General features: G+C 42.0%; 1 protein-coding gene across 3 annotated transcripts; it reads left to right on the forward strand.

Annotated features, from left to right (window-relative positions):
- Positions 1 to 6,537: 6,537 nt before the first annotated feature.
- Positions 6,538 to 22,612, forward strand: A4GNT (alpha-1,4-N-acetylglucosaminyltransferase). Of its 3 annotated transcripts, XM_042956933.1 has the most exons (5): positions 6,538 to 6,816; positions 7,378 to 7,448; positions 8,397 to 8,552; positions 14,993 to 15,471; positions 21,821 to 22,612. In XM_042956933.1, the coding sequence occupies exons 4-5, from the start codon at positions 15,061 to 15,063 to the stop codon at positions 22,433 to 22,435; spliced, it is 1,026 nt and encodes a 341-aa protein (XP_042812867.1). In that variant the 5' UTR covers positions 6,538 to 6,816; positions 7,378 to 7,448; positions 8,397 to 8,552; positions 14,993 to 15,060; the 3' UTR covers positions 22,436 to 22,612. The 3 variants fall into 3 exon arrangements, with proteins under 3 accessions (XP_042812867.1, XP_042812868.1, XP_007087487.1); XM_042956934.1 differs by lacking the exon at positions 7,378 to 7,448; XM_007087425.3 differs by lacking the exons at positions 6,538 to 6,816; positions 7,378 to 7,448 and adding an exon at positions 7,335 to 7,354.
- The last annotated feature ends 1,144 nt before the right edge of the window (positions 22,613 to 23,756 follow it).

The following is a 23,756-nucleotide window of genomic DNA, read 5'->3' on the forward strand; positions in this document are numbered from 1 at the left end:
CATTTAAACCCAATTCCCTCTGAAAGGCCCCGCCTCCAAGTACCATCACAGGGGGATTAAGACTGTATCATATGAATTTTAGTGGTGGTGGGTGGGGGCACAGACATTCAGTCCAGAACAGTTTCTTTCAGCCATATTGGGAAATGCTGATTCTCATGGCCACTCAGTCTTCATAGAGTTCCCGTGCCATGTGAACACTGGGCATAGATGGCTCCCAAGTCATTACAGGAAGAAGAAACAAAATACTGACTTAGAGAGTGTAATATCAAAATGCCTTCAGTCCTCCACTCTCAGACTGGTCCACTGTTTTCTGCAGGCTTCTTGCAGACTCAGATTCTTTAGCTTGAAATTGTTTCACTGAGAACAATTATTTTCTCTCCTTTCCCTGCCTTCATCCCTACCCTTTCTTTTAATTGCAAATAAGTTTTAAAAGGGGGGAAATCACATGTGCAAATACAGTAATTTCCCGAAGGAGCCCAGAAACACATTCTTGATGGCCAAGTAAGGTTTTGTAAACAGAAGCATGTTTAATTAGTACGACTGAGTAGAGAACAAAAAGCATTATCTCCAGAAACACAAAGCTAGAACAATTTTCTTAAAAAATGCAGAATGGTTTAAAATATCGCGATGAGACAAAGGGAACTTCTCTGGCACGGACTCACCGATTTTTTAATAAAAAAATTTGTTTTCAAGACTTAATATTGATAATATCGCTCCTTAATGTGCTTCGGTTGTTCTCCCATGGGTTCCCAAGAGGTGGGCTATAGATTATTTCTCTCTCTGCTGTGCACTGGCTCTGTCCAGCTATTGCCTCACTATTCATGTAAACCCAACACTCCAGTCTTTGTTCCAGTCTCACAACAGTGGTGAAAGGAATTAGCACTGTTGATAAGATAGGACTGTGTGTATTAGTTTTGTCCTCTTGAGAACTGAATGCTTTAACACATTTATCAGTCTCCCTTGCTTAACAAATAAGTTAAAAACCGGAACTGTGGTCTCCAAAGTTCCAAAGTAAATAGGACAAGTATTGTGGGCTTGAGTATTTCCTTCTTACAGTAAATCAGAGTTGAAAGAAGCTACAGAATTGAGAAGTGTGCTTTTCACGTGTAATTCAATTCAACAAACATTGATTGTTAAAAATTCCTTTAACTTTTCCTTCTCAATACAGTGAGTCCTTTATGGCAGAGGGAGTTTAGGCCCAAACATTGAACTATTTACAGTTGAAGTTATCAGAAGTTATCCATAAGGCTAGAAAGCTGGGGAAAGTTCTGCTACAGTTCTGTGGTTTTTTTTCCTTGTACTACATTTTATTTTATTTTATTTTTTGGTGCTAGTTCCAAACATCCAAAGAACAGCATTGTAAAATGCAAAGAACTCTGGATTCAGAGTCCCCCCACCCCCCATCCTGCTCATTTATTTGGGTCTACACCAATCCACATTTCCTAAGGTCTTATTACTTAGCAGCAAACACCAGGCTTCATAGCCCATGGGACTGACCAAGTCTGGCTTACGTTGCAACGGAGAAAATGAAAGCATCTCTCACAAGTGGTAGAAACTCCTAGGAAAGTAGACGCTATTTGGATACACATGTGGCTGTCACCTGTGTGTTCAGACGCATCCACTCTTCAAAGATAAATAGCTCTTTGTACATGTCTACTCAGATATCTATACTGGGGTCCCCAGGGGCTGCTTGGCTGGCTGGAGAAGGCCTGAGATTGTGTGGTGAAGATATTTGGAGGGATTTTGAACTGAGGTAATGTCACAGAGGGTCAAAGAACAGAGACATGTGGGTGACTTGTAGGAGAAGCTATGGATAAATAGCATCCAGGGTAAAGCTACTGATATGAGCTATGGCCCCAGGCTTCAGGCATTCCTGAAGTCCATCCTTGGAGCCTCTAGGGATCTGTGGAGTCTGGTTGGGAGCTGCAGCTGGGGCACCTGACCACAAACACAGAAGGTTAGTGTGGCACAGGCCAGACACGGCAGAAAGGGGGACAGGAGGAAGGAAAGGCAGTTCTGCTCAAAAAGGAAGAGAGAAGACTGAAGGGAAGGATATGGGGGCTCTGGGAGGTTTCTGGTAGAGTGACTCAGGTGACAGGAGGCCTCCTCAGAAAGGCTTAGAAAGGACCTCAGGCTGTGGCTCTAAAAGGCCCCAGGTCCCAGTGACTGACTGCTGGTTTCTGCACGTGCTTTCTCCCCCTCACACGGGCTGAGGCTTTCCTTCTTAAATGTTTACTGGGAAATAGATTTCATTCATCTGCGACCAACAACTTAGTATTTGTCATCAGGGAGTCCAAATACCATCCACAGTAATAGTGTTCTATTTTTCCCTTCTTTACCATGGTGGAAAGTGCAAGTTGCTTCATTGCCTTACAGAGAGCCCTTTCATCCTCACCCTGAGCCTGAGGTCATTTATTTTCCACACCGCATAAGAGAGATGAGGCTCCAGGCAGAGCTGGGACTTCCTGGTGCACTAAGCCTGGGGCAGGTAGAGGCATGACTCCAAGCTCAGTGCTCTGTCCATCATAACCTCTACTTGGTTCTTGGTCAGACAGGTCCTACTTTTCATGCTTAGGATTTCAGTGCATCACCAAGGCTCACTTTCATCTTTGTGACAAAGACTACCAGCTACTTCCTGCTCTCTGTCTCAACCAGTTGTTCAGTGGTTTTGGTCACTGTGCAAGCAGTCAGAAGGCACTCGGGTATGTGAGTACCTGAGATACAGACACTAGAAATGTATCACTCCCCCCAAATGGAGCCCTCTACTCACTCCAGAGTGGGGAGCAGGAGCTCTGCTCTGGCCTGCCTTTTGTAAGGAAAGAAAACCAATCTATCCAATGCTAGGGAACCCTGGAAACAGGCCAAGCCACCCTGAACCAAGAATTGATGAGGTCTGGAGAATAAACTCAGTTCCAAAGGAAGAAGGTGTGCATGGAGACCTAGAAAGCTGTCCTGGGGAGCTGGGAACACACAGAAAACCAGAAGCCATAGACGAGTGGGACAGCTTTACCTTCCTGGATGTAGGACCTAAGTCAGAATCCAAAGCCTGCTCTGGAGGGGACCTCTCTGTTCACACTAGAGCATCCAGGGGGAACTGAGGATACCTGTTGATGGCTGAGAGAAGGTTCTGAGCTGAGGATATGTGACTCCCTCAGCAGAGGATGGCTCCAAAAAGGATTACTAGGTGCTCATGCCAGGGGCGTTGGGAAGCAGACAGCAGGAGAGGGACGGGATCATGGAAGACGTGGGGACTGCTGCATCCAGGGAGGGTGATAAAGCTGATCTCCCGAGACTGCCAGAAGTTCACATACCACAAGGGGAACCTCAGGGCAAAAGCATCCTTCCTGAACTGACTTAACTGAAACTGGGAATCAATTCCCATTCCAGATCACCAGGTCCTTGGACTACTGGGATTTGTCCATTGCTTATTTGTGGTGATGGCTTTCCTTTTCTTTTAATCAAACCTTGTGTTTGCATGGTTAGAATCAGTTTACAGGGGTGTCTAGTGCAGAAACCTTCCCAAGTCTCTGCCCATGATTTCGATTGAAGCAGACTGCCCAGGCACATGCTCTGCCAGTTCCAGGGTTGTGCTGTATGTTTCTTCCAGGTGAAATGGCTGCCTTATAACCCTCCTGATAGATCAATAAGTAGGCAGGATTAGTGTGTGGGTCACCTGATAGATTGCAAAAACCCCTTATGTTCCCTAAGTCTCTGCATTTGGGAGAACTTAGTAAAGGGATGAGCTTCTGGAATTTTTGTGTTTGGTGTTGATCTTCTGCCAATGATTGACTTCCCCGTTGTTGAATTGGTTGAGGAGGTGGTGATTTATCAGAAAGCATAGCAGGAAAAATTTGTTGTCATTGCTAAGACCTCAGGTGTTGGCTCATTGCAAGTTCCTGGATTAAAGGTAATAAAATAAAGGAAATTTTCAACTTTTAATGTTTGTAGGTCCTGCTCCTGGGCTCCCAGGGAAGCTATACTTTAACATTTACTAAGGTCAAAATGACTTGGCAAAATCTCAGGGTATGGGCTTCATTTCTGCCCTGAGCACACAATGTACATCTGATTTGTTTAAAAATAATCAAAAAGGAGCATTCCAAACATAAAGATAAGGAAAAGAAAAAAAACCCTCCCTGGTTCCCATAAGATTAAAGTCATACAGCCCTGCATATGCTAGAAGGTTAGAATATGGTCTGCAACTTTCTGAAATGTCTTTTGTCTAATGATTTGTAACTTTTTAATGTAGAAGATGTACATGATCCTGTCCCAAATGTGCCTGTGCCAGAGCACTATCTTCTTTGTGAAGATTGTATATCCTGGGCAGCTGTCCTAACTTGGGCTCAAATAAAACTCTTTCTCTTCTTTTAGAAATTCTTTTTTTTTTTTAAATTTTTTTAAACGTTTATTTATTTTTGAGACAGAGGGAGACAAAGCATGAACGGGGGAGGGTCAGAGAGAGGGAGATACAGAATCTGAAACAGGCTCCAGGCTCTGAGCTGTCAGCACAGAGCCCGACACGGGGCTCAAACTCACGGACTGCGAGATCATGACCTGAGCAGAAGTCGGCTGCTTAACCGACTGAGCCACCCAGGCGCCCCTCTTCTTTTAGAAATTCTAAAAGGTTTGTTCAATTTGCATCAACATTTTTTGGCGTAGTCAGCAGGATATCAGAGCAACCCTTGTGAGATCACCTGGAGGTCCCCTGGAACTTGGCCCTCTACCAGCACGGGCCCTTTGTGCCTCTCCAAGTTCTCAGCACCTCGCATGTGTATTGGGTGAGTTATGGTATCCGGACCTCCGCAAATGGAGTTAATGGTACTGAATTTTATTTGAGCTGTTTGTTTGAGATGTTGAGCTAATGTTGTCCAGGCAGGAGTAACCTAGAGGGGTCAGAGTCAATGGGTTGGTTATTTTAATTTGGCAGTATGCTACTTGATGTTATTAATATAAGGCTTGAGTAAATTTTTCTGGCTAGAAATATGAGAGACTGAATCACTCAGCTCCAAAGAGAAGGGAACCCTTGCTTTTTCAGGCCAAATGGTGCTTTCAGGTGGTTGCAAGCCTAGCAGAAGTGTCTGATGACCCTTCTATGTACAACATGCATGGAGCCTCTACTGGCAAGTGCTTACTTAAAATATGGAAAATTTTAACTAAGGATAACCTGAGTCTCAGATGGCCCAAATGGGATTCTTTGGACATGTCTGAATTAGTTTTTTTGGGCACACAGTTAGAGAAAGCCGGTTGGAAGACTAAACAACCAGATGCTAGAAAGCCATTTGGTTCAATCAGGGAAGCCCCCAATTTTGTGAGGAATCAACGATCATAGAGGTACTCTGGGCTTCATTAGGTTTAGTTATTGCTGCTGCTTTGGGTATATTTGGACAAAACTGGCTGTGTTCTAATTGGCAAATGGAAAATGACTAATTAATGCCACCTTGTGATTAGATTTGTTTTATAAAAGAGGACTAAGAAACTTAGTTTTCACTGGAGACTGAAGGTTTTAAGAATTAAAATTCTGATAAATGTGATTGAGACTTGAAAATGATACAAAAGTAACTCTGAATGTAAGAAAATGAGAGATTTATAAGAAAGGTATAAGGAATGAGGATACATTTTTGTTGAGGGAAAAAAAGTAATTTTGCTCTGAAATGAGGCTGGTTATTTAGAGGGGAAACTTAGGACAAATCAAAATGAAAAAAAGAAAATTATAAAAGGTTTGTGAAGGAGAATCTTCGGAAAAGAATTTTACATGTGGTCAGGACCACATGGAATGAATGAATTTTAAAAGTACACTAGCATAAACAAATAAATACATAAATAAATAAATACATACTAGTACAAGATTGTAATTTGTTTTTTCTCTCTGTTAAAAAGACTAAGTTTTCTTGGATTGGTGGCCTGTTCTTGATAAGAAATTATCAGCAAAGTTTTTCTCTTTATCTGCCCAGAAAAAACAAAGTTCTATGTTCTGTCTTCATTAGTTTTTTTTAATTTTTGACTAAGAAATTTAAAACTTCTCAATATTAAAAGAGCTAAATTTTGATAACAACTGTGTAATCTGTATTTGCTTTTAGAATCTCTTATGGCCACTTATGTTAAACAGATTAATTAAGGTTTAAGTTTTGTAATGATCTCTAATCCTGTTTAAGAAAATGCTTTAGAACCTTCTGAGGTTTTTAACAAACTTTCCCCCAAATACAAATTCTAAATGAAGTCTTTTTGACTAGTTAGGCTTATTTGGTTTGTTAAGTTACATGGGAAGTATTGTCAAACAAATGATGATAAACCGTCTTAGGTTATATCATGTGGGTAAATGCTGTTGCATTATATAAAATTCCTAAAGTTAAAAAAAATTTGTTTATGTTTTTATTTTATTTTTGAGAGAGAGACGGAGTGTGAGCTGGGGAGGGGCAGAGAGAGAGGGAAATGGAATCTGAAGCAGGCTCCAGGCTCTGAGCTGTCAGTGTAGAGCCGGATGCGGGGCTTGAACTCAGACTGAGCTCATGACCTGAGCTGAAGTTGGATGCCCAACCGACTAAGCCACCTAAAATTCCTAAAGTTTTACTATGTCCTGGTATAATGTCATCATTTGATATTTTACTGATTTAAATGTTGTGTGTCACAAAAATAACCACATTTCCTTGTCAACTACATTTTAGGGCACTGTTGTCAGACTTTTAACCATGGCCATTTTTTGAGTCTTTTGTCATTGCAGTTATGCTCTTGCAAATGTGTTTTAGCTTCAAGGAGATTCACAAAAAGGACTTTTGATGAGCACAGGATTCCGATATCTTTAAGATCATAAAACTAAACTGGGTAAGAATTTTCAGAACTAATGGAAAAACTGCATTCAGACAGAACAAGAATTAATAACATGAGACAAAGTGAATTGAAAAAGATGATTATAGTTTTTATGACTCTTGTTTAAAATACTCTCTAATGTTCTCTAATGTTTGCTCTTCCAGATTTAGGAAAACCTTTTCTCTTAAGATCTATGGCTTAATAGAATTTGATAAAATATTCCTTTGTAAGCAAATAGAAACATTTATCTTTTCTCCCTATCTGAACCCTCCAGAATTCAGAAACTCTAAATGAGTATTCTTTCTCACTTGGCAATTATAGTCATTTACATACATCCAATGAGAATCTGTTTTCCTTGTAACAGGACACCACTGAAAACATTGGCTACAGTACCAAGTCTTTAACTAGAATGTCATATTTGAGAGACACCTGCATAGATTCAGATATGACCAGACAGGTTTAAGGAACTAAGATTAACTTTATGAAGCCAGTAAAGTCCCTTGGAAATGTTAGCCTGATATCCTGGTTATAGAGTTCCCAAGAGCCTTACCAGGTAAGTAAAGAATATCACTTCAGGTGCAGGAACCTCAGGATATTTTGGGGACTGCAGGAGAAGAGAAATTCACCCAAATCTACAGGTATTGCAGGTGAGTCTGATGGCAAGTATTTGGCTGGGCTTCTGGCCTTAAGAGGCTATTAAAAGTTAAAAGTGCTGCAGCCGCTCTGGAAAACAGTGTGGAAGTTCCTCAAAAAATTAAAAATAGATCTACCCTGTGACCCAGCAATAGCACTGCTAGGAATTTACCCAAGGGATACAGGAGTGCTGATGCATAGGGGCACTTGCACCCCAATTTTATGGCAGCACTTTCAACAATAGCCAAATTATGGGAAGAGTCTAAATGTCCATCAATTGACGAATGGATAAAGAAGATGTGGTTTACATACACAATGGAATACTACTGGGCAATGAGAAAGAATGAAATCTGGCCCTTTGTAGCAATGTGGATGGAACTGGAGAGTGTCATGCTAAGTGAAATAAGTCATACCGAGAAAGACAGATACCATTTGTCTTCACTCTTATGTGGATCCTGAGAAACTTAACAGAAGACCATGGGGGAGGGGAAGGGGGAAAAAAGAAGTTACAGAGAGGGAGGGAGGCAAACCATAAGAGACTTAAATACTGAGAACAAACTGAGGGTGGATGGAGGGTGGGGGAGAGGGGAAAGTGGGTGATGGGCATTGAGGAGGGAACCTGTTGGGATGAGCACTGGGTGTTGTATGGAAACCAATCTGACAGTAAATTATATTTAATATAGAAAAGTAAAAGTTCAATGTGAAATTCCTTATAAAAACTTTGAGCAAAGCACATTTTTAAAAACAGATGGTCAATCACTATTCTTGCTATGTTTATGAAAATAAATAGGACAAATTTGTTAAAAAATGGACTTATTTTACAAATGAATTAATTTTAATTTTGCTACCTTCGACAGAAATGAGGGTGCTTTTAGGGACAAAAATTAAGTTTCAACAACACACCTTTCATAGATGTTAGATTCTAGTTCTGAATCTGAATGTTTGTTTGCCTATAAAATCAGGCTGGATCCTGAATTCTTCTGGTTTCCTCAAGTGCCTGGCTATGACTCTCCAAATGAAGGTTTCCAGTTTTCTCCCATTCTCTTGACCTGGAATCACTGAGAACTAAAACTGCCCCTTTTTCTGAAGCCCTGCAGACTGAAACTAGACAACTTGAGGTAAACTTCAGAGAAATTTCTTTCTTTCCTTTTTATTTTATACATTTTTTATTGTTTATTTATATTTGAGAGAGAGAGGGGGGAGCGGGAGCAGTAGAGAGAGACGGAGACAGAATCTGAAGCAGGCTCCAGGCTCCCAGCTGTCAGCACAGAGCCTGATGCAGGGCTTGAACCCATGAGCCGTGAGATCATGACCTGAGTGGAAGTTGGATGCTTAACCAACTGAGCCACCCAGGCGCCCCCAGAGAAATTTCTACAATAGCTCATGTGTAGATGCTCTTCATGCCTGTTGCTCTATGGGCCACTCAAAAGAATGAATTATTATTTTCTTGTTTTTTTTCCCCAATATATGAAATTTATTGTCAAATTGGTTTCCATACAACACCCAGTGCTCATCCCAAAAGGTGTTCTCCTCAATACCCATCACCCACCCTCCCCTTCCCCCCACCCCCCATCAACCCTCAGTTTGTTCTCAGTTTTTAAGTCTCTTATACTTTGGCTCTCTCCCACTCTAACCTCTTTTTTTTTTTTTTCCTTCCCCTCCCCCATGGGTTTCTGTTAAGTTTCTCAGTATCCACATAACAGTGAAACCATATGGTATCTGTCTTTCTCTGTATGACTTATTTCACTTAGCATAACACTCTCCAGTTCCATCCACGTTGCTACAAAGGGCCATATTTCATTCTTTCTCATCGCCACGTAGTACTCCATTGTGTATATAAACCATAATTTCTTTATCCATTCATCAGTTGATGGACATTTCGGCTCTTACCATAATTTGGCTATTGTTGAGAGTGCTGCTATAAACATTGGGGTACAAGTGCCCCTATGCATCAGTACTCCTGTATCCCTTGGATAAATTCCTAGCAGTGCTACTGCTGGGTCATAGGGTAGATCTATTTTTAATTTTTTGAGGAACCTCCACACTGTTTTCCAGAGTGGCTGCACCAATTTGCATTCCCACCAACAGTGTAAGAGGGTTCCCATTTCTCCACATCCTCTCCAGCATCTATAGTCTCCTGATTTGTTCATTTTGGCCACTCTGACTGGCGTGAGGTGATATCTGAGTGTGGTTTTGATTTGTATTTCCCTGATGAGGAGCGACATTGAGCATCTTTTCATGTGCCTGTTGGCCATCTGGATGTCTTCTTTAGAGAAGTGTCTATTCATGTTTTCTTCCCATTTCTTCACTGGATTATTTGTTTTTTGGGTGTGGAGTTTGGTGAACTCTTTATAGATTTTGGATACTAGCCCTTTGTCTGATATGTCATTTGCAAATATCTTTTCCCATTCCGTTGGTTGCCTTTTAGTTTTGTTGGTTGTTTCCTTTGCTGTGCAGAAGCTTTTTATCTTCATGAGGTCCCAGTAGTTCATTTTTGCTTTTAATTCCCTTGCCTTTGGGGATGCGTCAAGTAAGAAATTGCTACGGCTGAGGTCAGAGAGGTCTTTTCCTGCTTTCTCCTCTAAGGTTTTGATGGTTTCCTGTCCCACATTCAGGTCCTTTATCCATTTTGAGTTTATTTTTGTGAATGGTGTGAGAAAGTGGTCTAGTTTCAACCTTCTGCATGTTGCTGTCCAGTTCTCCCAGCACCATTTGTTAAAGAGACTGTCTTTTTTCCATTGGATATTCTTTCCTGCTTTGTCAAAGATTAGTTGGCCATACTTTTGTGAGTCTAGTTCTGGGGTTTCTATTCTATTCCATTGGTCTATGTGTCTATTTTTGTGCCAATACCATGCTGTCTTGATGATCATAGCTTTGTAGTGGAGGCTAAAGTCTGGGATTGTGATGCCTCCTGCTTTGGTCTTCTTCTTCAAAATTACTTTGGCTATTCGGGGCCTTTTGTGGTTCCATATGAATTTTAGGATTGCTTGTTCTAGTTTCGAGAAGAATGCTGGTGCAATTTTGATTGGGATTGCATTGAATGTGTAGATAGCTTTGGGTAGTATTGATATTTTGACAATATTTATTCTTCCGATCCATGAGCATGGAATGTTTTTCCATTCCTTATATCTTCTTCAATTTCCTTCATAAGCTTTCTATAGTTTTCAACATACAGATCTTTTACATCTTTGGTTAGATTTATCCCTAGGGATTTTATGCTTCTTGGTGCAATTGTGAATGGGATCAGTTTCTTTATTTGTCTTTCTGTTGCTTCATTATTAGTGTATAAGAATGCAACTGATTTCTGTACATTGATTTTGTATCCTGCAACTTTGCTAAATTCATGCATCAGTTGTAGCAGACTTTTGGTGGAGTCTATCAGATTTTCCATGTATAATATCATCTGCAAAAGTGTCATCTGCAAAAAGTGAAAGCTTAACTTCATCTTTGCCGATTTTGATGCCTTTGATTTCCTTTTGTTGTCTGATTGTTGATGCTAGCACTTCCCACACTATGTTAAACAACAGCGGTGAGAGTGGACATCCCTGTCGTGTTCCTGATCTCAGGGAAAAAGCTCTCAGTTTTTCCCCATTGAGGATGATGTTAGCTGTGGGCTTTTCATAAATGGCTTTTATGATGTTTAAGTATGTTCCTTCTATCCCGACTTTCTCGAGGGTTTTTATTAAGAAAGATGCTGAATTTTGTCAAATGCTTTTTCTGCATCGATTGACAGGATCATATGGTTCTTATCTTTTCTTTTATTAATGTGATGTATCACGTTGATGGATTTGTGAATGTTGAGCCAGCCCTGCAGCCCAGGAATGAATCCCACTTGATCATGGTGAATAATTCTTTTTATATGCTGTTGAATTCGATTTGCTAGTATCTTATTGAGAATTTTTGCATCCATATTCATCAGGGATATTGGCCTTTTTTTACTGGGTCTCTGTCTGGTTTAGGAAGCAAAGTAATGCTGGCTTTATAGAATGAGTCTGGAAGTTTTCCTTCCCTTTCTATTTTTTGGAATAGCTTGAGAAGGATAGGTATTATCTCTGCTTTAAACGTCTGGTAGAACTCCCCTGGGAAGCCATCTGGTCTTGGACTTTTATTTGTTGGGAGATTTTTGATAACTGACTCAATTTCTTCACTGGTTATGGGTCTGTTCAAGCTTCCTATTTCCTCCTGATTGAGTTTTGGATGTGTGTGGTTGTTTAGGAATTTGTCCATTTCTTCCAGGTTGTCCAGTTTGTTGGCATATAATTGTTCATAATATTCCCTGATAATTGCTTGTATCTCTGAGGGATTGGTTGTAATAATTCCATTTTCATTCATGATTTTATCTATTTGGGTCATCTCCCTTTTCTTTTTGAGAAGCCTGGCTAGAGGTTTGTCAATTTTGTTTATTTTTTCAAAAAACCAACTCTTGGTTTCATTGATCTGCTCTACAGTTTTTTTAGATTCTATATTGTTTATTTCTGGTCTGATCTTTATTATTTCTCTTCTTCTGCTGGGTTTAGGCTGTCTTTGCTGTTCTGCTTCTATTTCCTTTAGGTGTGCTGTTAGATCTTGTATTTGGGATTTTTCTTGTTTCTTGAGATAGGCCTAGATTGCAATGTATTTTCCTCTCAGGACTGCCTTCGCTGCATCCCAAAGCGTTTGGATTGTTGTATTTTCATTTTCGTTTGTTTCCATATATTTTTAAATTTCTTCTCTAATTGCCTGGTTGACCCATTCATTCTTTAGTAGGGTGTTCCTTAACCTCCATGCTTTTGGAGGTTTTCCAGACTTTTTCCTATGGTTGATTTCAAGCTTCATAGCATTGTGGTCTGAAAGTATGCATGGTATTATCTCAATTTTTGTATACTTATGAAGGGCTGTTTTGTGACCCAGTATGTGATCTATCTTGGAGAATGTTCCATGTGCACTCGAGAAGAAAGTATATTCTGTTGCTTTGGGATGCAGAGTTCTAAATATATCTGTCAAGTCCATCTGATCCAATGTATCATTCAGGGCCCTTGTTTCTTTATTGACCGTGTGTCTAGATGATCTATCCATTTCTGTAAGTGGAGTGTTAAAGTTCTCTGCAATTACCACATTCTTATCAATAAGGTTGCTTATGTCTGTGAGTAATTGTTTTCTATATTTGGGGGCTCCCGTATTCAGCGCATAGACATTTATAATTGTTAGCTCTTCCTGATGGATAGACCCTGTAATTATTATATAATGCCCTTCCTCATCTCTTGTTACAATCTTTAATTTAAAGTCTAGTTTGTCTGATACAAGTATGGCTACTCTAGCTTTCTTTTGACTTCCAGTAGCATGATAAATAGTACTCCATCCCCTCAATTTCAATCTGAAGGTGTCCTCAGGTCTAAAATGAATCTATTGTAGACAGCAAATAGATGGGTCTTGTTTTTTTATCCATTCTGATACTCTATGTCTTTTGGTTGGCACATTTAGTCCATTTACATTCAGTGTTATTATAGAAAGATATGGGTTTAGAGTCACTGTGATGTCCGTAGGTTTCATGCTTGTAGCGATGTCTCTGGTACTTTGTCTCACAGGATCCCCCTTAGGATCTCTTGTAGGGCTGGTTTAGTGGTGACGAATTCCTTCAGTTTTTGTTTGTTTGGGAAGACCTTTATCTCTCCTTCTATTCGAAATGACAGACTTGTTGGATAAAGGATTCTCGGCTGCATATTTTTTCTGTTCATCACATTGAAGATTTCCTGCCATTGCTTTCTGGCCTGCCAAGTTTCAGTAGAGAGATTGGTCACGAGTCTTATCGGTCTCCCTTCATATGTTAGAGCACGTTTATCCCTAGCTGCTTGCAGAATTTTCTCTTTATCCTTGTATTTTTCCAGTTTCACTATGATATGTCGTGCAGAAGATCGATTCAAGTTACGTCTGAAGGGAGTTCTCTGTGCCTCTTGGATTTCAGTGCCCTTTTCCTTCCCCAGATCAGGGAAGTTCTCAGCTATTATTTCTTCAAGTATACCTTCAGCACCTTTCCCTCTCTCTTCCTCCTCTGGAATACCAATTATGCGTAGATTATTTCTCTTTAGTGCATCACTTAGTTCTCTAATTTTCCCCTCATACTCCTGGATTTTTTTTATCTCTCTTTTTCTCAGCTTCCTCTTTTTCCATAATTTTATCTTCTAGTTCACCTATTCTCTCCTCTGCATCTTCAATCCGAGCCGTGGTTGTCTCCATTTTATTTTGCAGTTCATTTATAGCATTTTTTAACTCCTCCTGACTGTTCCTTAGTCCCTTGATCTCTGTAGCAATAGATTCTCTCCTGTCTTCTATACTGTTTTCAAGCCCAGCGATTAATTCTATGACTATTATTCTAAATTCACTTTCTGTTATATTGTTTAAATCCTTTTTGATCAGTTCGTTAGCTGTCGTTATTTCCTGGAAGTTTTTTTGAGGGGAATTCTTCCGTTTGGTCATTTTGGATAGTCCTTGGAGTGGTGCGGAACTGCAAGGCACTTCCCCTGTGCTGTCTTGAATAACTTGCATTGGTGGGCGGGGCTGCAGTCAGACCTCATGTCTGCCCCCAGCCTACCGCTGGGGCCACAGTCAGACTGGTGTGTACCTTCTCTTCCCCTCTCCTAGGGGCGGGTTTCACTGTGGGGTGGCGTGGCCCGTCTGGGCTACTTGCACACTGCCAGGCTCGTGGTGCTGGGATCTGGCATATTAGCTGGGGTGAATTGGCAAAGTGCACAGGGGCGGGAGGGGCAGGCTCAGCTCGCTTTTCCTTCGGTGATCCACTTTGGGAGGGGCCCTGCAGCACCGGGAGGGAGTCAGACCCGCCGCCGGAGGGATGGATCCGCAGAAGCACAGTGCTGGGTGTTTGCGTGGTGCAAGCAAGTTCCTTGGCAGGAACTGGTTCCCTGTGGGATTTTGGCTGGGGGATGGGCGAGGGAGATGGCGCTGGCGAGCACCTTTGTTCCCCGCCAAGCTGAGCTCTGTCGTCTAGGCCTCAACAACTCTCTCTCCCGTTGCCCTCCAGCCTTCCCACTCTCCGAGCAGAGCTGTTAACTTATAACCTTCCAGATGTTAAGTCCTGCTTGCTGTCAGAACACACTCCGTCCGGCCCCTCTGCTTTTGCCAGCCAGACTCGGGGGCTCTGCTTGGCTGGCGGGCTGCCCCTCCCCCCCCCCCCCCCCCCCCCCCCCCGCTGGTCTGTGTAGCACGCACCGCCTCTCCGTCCTTCCTACCCTCTTCTGTGGACCTCTCGTCTACGCTTGGCTCCAGAGAATCTGTTCTGCTAGTCTTCTGGCGGTTTTCTGGGTTATTTAGGCAGGTGTAAGTGGAATGTAAGTGATCAGCAGGGCGGTGAGCTCAGCGTCCTCCTACGCCGCCATCTTCCCACCTGTATCTACCTTATTTTCCTGTTCGAATCGTCCTCAAATTCCTCCAATAAACCCTAGTGACTGCATTTTTCTCGTTAATATTATTGTACCTGATTTGATCATATTTCATTGAGGATTTAAACAATCAAAACTTAGAAGTGATATTCATGCATCATTTTCTTATGTGCTCTCTTGATCAGGTTTGGAGAATGTATTTTTGTAATTAGCCGTGTTGATTTAAAGGAGCAGGTGGGAGAGAGGAGTAGACATGCTGAAGGAGCTCCAGTTCTTCCTGTCGGCCATCCTGCTGCTTGCCTGTGTCTTCTTCTACCAGCTCAGCCTGAAGTCCAGCTGTCTCTTCTCTTGCCTTCCTCCTCAAAAGGCCCAGCAAGACCTGGAAGCCCTCCTGGGCCATGGGCATGGCATTGTGTTCATAGAGACCTCAGAGAGAATGGAGCCAACGCCTCTGGTCTCTTGTGCTGTGGAATCTGCTGCCAAGACTTACCCAGAGAAGCCCGTGGTGTTCTTCATGAAGGGTCTCAACACCACCACACGGCTGCCCTCAAACTCCACTTATCCAGCCTTTTCCCTCCTCTCAGCCATAGACAATGTTTTCCTCTTCCCTTTGGATATGAAAAGGCTGTTTGAAGACACACCATTGCGTTCATGGTACACTCATGTAAGTGTTCAGAGAATCTTAGAATGTCAGTGTTGGGAGGTACCACAAAAAATGAGTCCAATCTCCTCATATTTTGAATAGGTAAACTGAGCATAAGGACTCAGTGTCAGAGATGGGACCAGAACCCAGACCCTGGTCTTCTTTGTACAGGGTTGAGTCCTGATTCAAACAAGCAGGAGAGACTTCAGTTAGCTTTATCTCTAGCCTGGTGTCTTTTGCTTCCAGCCTTATTTCTTAGGAACTATGCTTCTCTTGAGACCATTCTTAATGAATGAGTTTTGGTAACTTTTATGGGAGTATAATCACTTATTTTTCACTTATTTAAACCCATCTGTGTTAAACTATTTTTTTGCATTTGAATGGGAAATGAGGCAATATTTAAGTTGAAGATGATGTAAATAGTGAACTCATGAAAAATCAGATGGGGTGCTGCTATATGAGATTGGGTTATATTGAGATACAACCAAGACATGCCAGGAGCTCTTGGGAATTTTGTAATCTTCATCTTAGCAACATAGTATAATAAGGAAATAACATTCCAATTAAATATTTCTCTCACAGAGGACCCACAATCAGATAATGCTTAAGGAAATTATAGTACAACCACTCAATGATTCCACTATGCAGGCTTTAGCCGTGACATCTTATGAAGACTACAACACAATATGGAATAAATACACTTGTATTAGAATGTAATTGTAATGATTTACCTATGTACCACCGTTCCCCCCAACCACATGGAAGAAAAAATCCTGAAGAAAATACACAACACACAGTAATAATAGGTGTGTTAGTGTGATTGGATTGGGGGAGTGCATTTAGTGATGAGAATAAGTTAATTTTATAAATACAATTATTATTATTATTATTTTTTAATATATGAAATTTACTGTCAAATTGGTTTCCATACAACACCCAATGCTCATCCCAACAGGTGCCCTCCTCAAAGCCCATCACCCACCCTCCCCTCCCTCCCACCCCCCATCAGCCCTCAGTTTGTTCTCAGTTTTTAAGAGTCTCTTATGCTTTGGCTCTCTCCCGCTCTAACCTCTCTCTCTCTTTTTTTTTTTTTCCTTCCCCTCCCCCATGGGTTCCTGTTAAGTTTCTCAGGATCCACATAAGAGTGAACACATATGGTATCTGTCTTTCTCTGTATAGCTTTAATTATTTTAAAAACAAAAAAGTAATTTAAAAGTTGGCATCAAAATTATACCATTTGCTTATCCTGTAAAGTCCTTTCTAAGTTCTAATCATAGGCTAGACCAAATGTCAGATGGTAAATACTTTGTAAAGGGGACAGACGGTGAATACTTAAGGCTTTGCAGGCCAAGAGGCAATATTGAGGCCATTATGGCGGTACTTGTGTTAGTTTCCTATGGCTGCTGTATCAAATGACCACAAACTTGGTGACCTAAACCAACAGAGATTTGTTCTTTTTTGGTGATGGAGGCCAAAAGTGCCAAATCCATTTCACCGAATGGAAATCAGGTGCTGGCAGGGCCCCAGTTCCCAAGGAAGCTCTTAGGAAAAACCCTTCCAGTGGAGATCTGCACATGTCCTTTTCCTCTGTGTGTGTGAACTTTCCCTCTACATTTTCTTTCTTTCTTTCTTTCTTTCTTTCTTTCTTTCTTTCTTTCTTTCTTTCTTTCTTTCTTCCTTTCACCACTTTAGTGACGAATGACTGACATATAAAAGCTGGACATATGTAATGTGCACAACTTGGTGAGTTTAAGATGTGGCTGTTTTTTTGTTTTGTTTTGTTTTCTTAATTTTTTTATTTTTACATCTGTCTTTAAAGGATACTTGTGATAGCATTTAGGGCCCAAATCAGGACAACCCAGGATAATCTCCCCATCTCAAGATCCTTTATGTGATCACATCTGCAAAGACCCTTTTCTCAAATGCGTTAACATTTACAGGTTCTGGGATGTAGGACCTGGGGTCTTTGAGTGGCCATTATTCAGTCCACTACAGTATTTATATATAAAAAATGAAAACTCCTGTCATGCCCTGCCTCATTCACCTGGGGACTGAGTGTGTGCTTTCCTGGGTGGAGGACACATTTGAGCCTACTTACTGTCATCTGGAGACATTTACTGGACTAAGCAACAGGCATGTGGGGGAAGTGGCCAGTTTTACTTTTGGCTCCATGTGACTTCCATAACCAGGGTGCCCATCTCTTGTCCTGAAGAGCCTGCAAGTCTCAAATTAAGACTCATCAGGAGGCGATGAATCAGCTCATCAGACTGAGATTTTACCGGCAGCTGCCAGCACAGGGGTCCCAACAAATAGTTGATGACAAGCGCAGGCCCCTCGGAAGAAGCAGGACAGGCCACAGGCTGGGAAGGCAGGCCGTGGCAGCAGAGAGGGTCCCTGGAGGGGACATGCTGGCTAGGTCCCTGTCGCTCTCAGGGCTAGCCTGCTAGAGGGTGTTCCAGGAGATCTAAACAAGAACAGCAGTCTGTTGGCCTACTTTCCCCACAGCTGGGCTAGACTAACATTACCTAAACTGTGTTACGCTCCTTACACAAATAAATTTCTACTCAAATTGTTTTGGAAGGTGAGATGCTGCATTATACACTGTAAAAAAATTTTTCCCTCACGGACTAATCACGTACATGAAGAGATTAAAGCCTCTGTACTTCTGAACTAAAGAAACAGTAATTTGATTCAACCAGAATCTTCCAAACTTATTTGAGCATGAACACCTCTTTCAGTAGGACATAAATGTTTTCTTAGAGCTGATGTTTCATAGAGCACAGCCTGGGTCTTCTGAGCTGTACCTCAATTTTACAAGGTTGAATTTTAGGAACAAGGTGGGCCCTGGGACACAGAACCCTTAAGAGTCTGCCCCATCTGAGCCCGCAGGGTACTGCACTAAGCCATGCATCTGCAGTGATCACACCATGATAATTTTGGGGTGCTGGTCTGTGGCATGTTCTGCTCCATTGGGGATGACCTAATGTGCCATCACTTGCTGGTTTGCTGCACTGATTTGGCAACTGTAGCCTTTAAAGATGTCTGGGGTTGCGTACTGTGGGGTAGGAAGGGGATGAGCAGTCAGAATCCTAATCCCCTTCCTGGAGCTCACCCCTGTGGGAGCTTTTGTGTTTTAGGTAGATTTAGTCCAATGCCCACAAAAAGGCAGGCTTCTTCCTCCTGTGATTTCGTGTGGCTTTTGATATCCTATGTATCTGTTCACTAACACTCACCAATTTACCAAATGATCAATTTTACTTATTTTTACCAAAACCTTATTTTTTTTTTTTTGAATGAGTGGATCTCTGGAGCCAGACTGGCTGGGTTCAAATTCAGCCTCTGCCTCTCTCACCTTGGACAAATTACTGAATTTCTTGTTTCTTTTATCTCTTAACTTGAAAAATGGGAATAATCATAATATCAGTCTTTGAGCATTTGTGTAGATTATAAAGAGCTTGGAACAGTTTTTGATAAATTTTGGCTGTTATTATTTATGAGGTTTTCAGCAATTGTATACAATTTTGTGATGTTAACAATTTGTGTAAAGATTCCTGCAAAGTATTAATTATCTTGCCTTCATTTGGCTTTATAGCAATGATTTTTTTTAAATAAAAAATTTTTTTTGTTTAATGTTTATTTTTGAGAGAGAGAGAGAGAGGGAGACAGAGTGTGAGTGGGGAAGGGACAGAGACAGAGAGGGAGACACAGAATCTGAAGCAGGCTCCAGGCTCTGAGCTGTCAGCACAGAGCTGGATGTGGGGCTCAAACTCATGAACTGTGAGATCATGACCTGAGCCAAAGTCAGATGCTTAACCAAATGAGCCACCCATAGCAAAGTTTTTTTTTTAAGTGTTTTTTTTTTAAATGTTTATTTATTTTTGAGAGAGAGAGAGAGAGATAGAGTATGAGTGGGGTGGGGCAGACACACACACACACACACACACACACACACACACACAGAATCTGAAGCAGGCTCTAGGCCCTGAGCTGTCAGCACAGAGCCTGACTCGGGGCTCAAACTCACCAACTGTGAGATCATGACCTGAGTCGAAGTTGGATGCTTAACCAATGAGCAATCCAGGTGCCTCCCTTTAGCAGAGTTTTAAAGAATGTTTATTAAAAAATAAATAAGTAGATAAATAAATAAATAAATAATAAATAAATAAATAAATAAATAATGTTTATTTTGTCAGGGCACCTGGGTGACTCAGTTAAGCGTCTGACTCCTGTTTTCGGCTCAGGTCATAATCTCCTGGTTCATGCCCACGTTGGGCTCTGTCCTGACAGTGTAGTGCGAAGCCTGCTTGAGATTCTCTCTCTTTCCCTCTCTCTATGCCCCTTACCCAGGCACACTCTCTCCTTCTCTTTCTAAATAAATAAATAAACTTAAAAAAAATGAATGTTTACCTTGTCAAATGCCAAATGTTTATGTTCAATCTTTCTTTACTTTTAATTCATTTATTGGGGCGCCTGGGTGGCTTAGTCAGTTGAGCGTCTGACTTCAGCTTAGGTCATGATCTGATGGTTCATTGGTTTGAGCCCCACATGGTGCTCACTGCTGTCAGCATGGAGCCCACTTTAGATCCTCTGTCCCCCTCTCTCCCTGCCCTTCCCTTGCTAGTGTTTCTCTTTCTCTCTCAAAATTCATTTAAAAAAATTATTTATTTATTTATTTATTTATTTATTTATTTATTTAAGTAGGCTCCATGCCCTGTGTGGAGCCCAGCGTGGGGCTTGAACTCACAACCCTGAGATGAAGACTTGAGCTGAGATCAAGTGTTAGGGTCATCCAGTTGTCTCTATTTCAATCTTTTAATCAATATGTTTCAATCCAGAAAAATCTATTTTGTTTTCTCTATTCAAACTTTTAGCATTCCATTTGAGAAGGTTGCTGTCTATAGTGATTAGTTTTTATTGCCATTTATAATGATTGTTTTTTATTCTTTTTAGAGTCACTTTCTGCTTTGCTCCCTTTTTTAGCATTTGCAGTCATCCTCGACTCCTCTCTCCCCCTCCACATCCAATCCATCCACACCCTGACCCTCTTCATCTTTACCGTGTGCCTAGGATCTGACCATTTCATCTGCCCCCCTAACCTGCCTCTGTGTTTCTGCCCTTGCTGCCTCCCAAGCCCTGCCCCTGTCTGTTTTCCACAGAGGACCCTTTCAAGACTGAGTCAGGTCACATCACTCCTTTCTTCTAAACCTTCAAGTAATTTCAGTCTTCAGATAACTCCAGTCTACGTGATCCATCCTCCCTCTCCACCCACCCCTCTCTGCTCTCATCTCCTACCCGTCCTTCACTGCCCTGCTTTGGCCACACTACTCTGCTCTCTGTTTCTGCACACAGTGATTGTATTCCTACCTCAGGGCCCTTGAGCTTGCTGAAACCCAAGGTAAGATAGTGTTCCACCCTGCTCCTTTCATATCCTCTTCACCCAGCTGTTTTTCCTTCATAGTCCTTGTGAACACCTAAGATATTATATATTGATTTATTTATCGTCTATCTCCTCCAGGTAGGGATTTTTTGTCTGTCTGTTCATTGCTCTCTCCCTAGCAGCTATAACAGAGCTTGGCACATTGAAAGTAGGCCCTCAATGGGGTGCCTGGGTGGCTCAATGGGTTAAGTGTCTGACTTCGGCCCAGGTCATGATCTCACACTTCGTGGGCCTGAGCCCCACGTCGGGCTCTGTGCTGACAGCTCAGAGCCTGGAGCCTGCTTCCAATTTTGGCTCTCTCTCTCTCTCTGCCCCTCCCCCACTTGTGCTCTCTCTCTGGCTCTCAAAAATAACTAAATGTTAAAAAAAAATTTTTTTTAAAGGAAATAAGGGCCTCAATGAATATCATTAAAGGAAATAATTAGTGAAAGAAGGCATGCATGCATTTTAAGATTCTTTTACCAATTTCTCAAGAAGCATACATATTGATCTATTCTATAGTTTCCTAGTTTACTTTTTCTTTATTAGTTTTTAGCATTTCTAGGACTCAAAAAATTCCTGCTTCACAGTTTCATATTTGTGGTTAAACTACACCCTGCTGAAAATGGCTCATATGGTTTATTGTGAAATCCCTTCAGGGTTTCTTCTTTACCATTCTACTGCTTTAATTAAAAACAAACAAAAACCAAATTCATGAATTCTTTAAAAGCTTGCAAAGTCTTCCCATTGACACTGGTTGCTGTAAACTTTTCACTTACAGGCAAATTTTGGGGTGGAGGTAAGTTTGGTCAATTTGTAAAATTGGGCTTTTGTAAGCAGATTTTCGAGAAGCTGGCTTGCTTCCTTGTCCTCAGCTACCGTGGGCTGGCCTCACGTTGTGACACCCTTCCTTTTTCTCCTGCTGCTGTGGCTGATTTGCACGTGTTCCTGCAGATCAATGCCAGTGTGGAGAGCAACTGGCTCCACGTCAGCTCAGATGCGTCCCGCCTGGCCATCATCTGGAAATATGGCGGCATCTACATGGACACCGATGTCATCTCCATCCGGCCCATCCCTGAGGAGAACTTTCTGGCTGCACAGTCTTCTCAGTACTCTAGTAACGGGGTGTTTGGATTCCTCCCCCACCACCCCTTCCTGTGGGAGTGCATGGAAAACTTTGTCGAACACTACAATTCAGACATTTGGGGCAACCAGGGTCCCAGTTTGATGACGAGGATGTTGAGACTGTGGTGCAAACTTAGAGACTTCCAGGAGGTGAGTGATTTCAGGTGTTTGAACCTGTCCTTCCTACACCCTCAGAGATTTTACCCCATCTCCTATCCAGAGTGGAGGCGCTACTATGAAGTCTGGGACAAAGACCTGAGCTTCAATGACTCCTACGCCCTGCATCTGTGGAACTACATGAACAACGAAGGAAGGACTGTGGTTAGAGGGAGCAACACGCTGGTGGAAAATCTCTGCCGTAAGCACTGTCCCAGGACTTACAGGGACCTGATTCAAAGCCCAGAGGGATCAGTGACTGGGGAGGTGGGTCCAGGTAACAAATAGAGCCCACACTGGCTCTATGTTATAGAACTGGTTCCTGGAGTGCCAGCGTGCAGCTCATGTCCACGTTCCCCAGGGGTGGGGGGGTTTACTCACGTATCGCTTAAGCTCAGCTTTCTCTGTCTATAATACAAAAATCCCAAAGACCATTGGTGTATAAAATATAAAAGCTTAGGGGCGCCTGGGTGGCGCAGTCGGTTGGGCGTCCGACTTCAGCCAGGTCTCGATCTCGCGGTCTGTGGGTTCGAGCCCCGCGTCAGGCTCTGGGCTGATGGCTCGGAGCCTGGAGCCTGTTTCCGATTCTGTGTCTCCCTCTCTCTCTGCCCCTCCCCCGTTCATGCTCTGTCTCTCTCTGTCCCCCCCCCAAAAAAAAAAAAAAAAAAATATATATATATATATATATATATATATATATATATAAGCTTATTTCTCTCTCATGTAAAAGAAGTCTGAAGGCAGGCAATTCAGAGGCAGGGGTGTGGTCACTGTGGTCACTGGGGACCCAGGTTTCTTGCATCTCTCTTGTTTGTTATCCTTAGCGTCCATAGCCCCTGGTCTATATGGCTGCTTGGTATCCAGCCCATTATGTCTGCATTTCAGGCAGCAGGATGAAGGAAGGAGGAACGTACCCCTCCTTTATTTTATGAAAACTTCCTATAAGTACTGTGTAACACTTGCCTTTACATCTCACTCACTCACTGCAAGAGATGCTGAAAGATTTAAGGAGGAAGAGAAGAAAATGGGTGTTAGGAGAGGCAGCTAACAGTTTTGCTACCTGTTAAATTTACTTCTGTTAGATTAATTTCAGCAGAATGGACCAGGGACAAAGAGTCTTGATTTCTGATCTTGGGCCAAAGAGTCTTGATATCCTGACTTTGATATTCATTAGTGAATTCAGTCAATGAATATTAACCAAGCCCCTTCTGTGTGCCAAGCACTGATTTAGTTGCTGAAAATACTGCTGGATCAAGCAGACATGGTTCTGTCTTAGTCAGTTTGGGCTGCAGTAACAAAGTACCACTGACTGGGTGGTTTATAAACGACAGAAATTTATTTTTCACAGTTCTGGAGGCTGGTAGTCCAAGATTAGGGTGCCAGCACAGTCAGGTTCTAGTAAGGATCTTCTTCTGGTGGCAGAGGGCACTTTAATTGTAGAATTCTCGTATAGGGGAAGAGGTCAAGGGAGCTCTCTGGGGTCCTTTTTATAGAGAAACTAATCCCACTCATGAGGGCTTCACCCTCATGACCTAATTACCTCCCAAAGGCCCCACTTTCTACTATTATCACATTGAGGGTTAGGATTTCAACATATGAATGTTTTTTA

This window comes from Panthera tigris, chromosome C2 (genome assembly GCF_018350195.1).
Source record: "Panthera tigris isolate Pti1 chromosome C2, P.tigris_Pti1_mat1.1, whole genome shotgun sequence".
Classification (NCBI taxonomy): domain Eukaryota; kingdom Metazoa; phylum Chordata; class Mammalia; order Carnivora; family Felidae; genus Panthera; species Panthera tigris.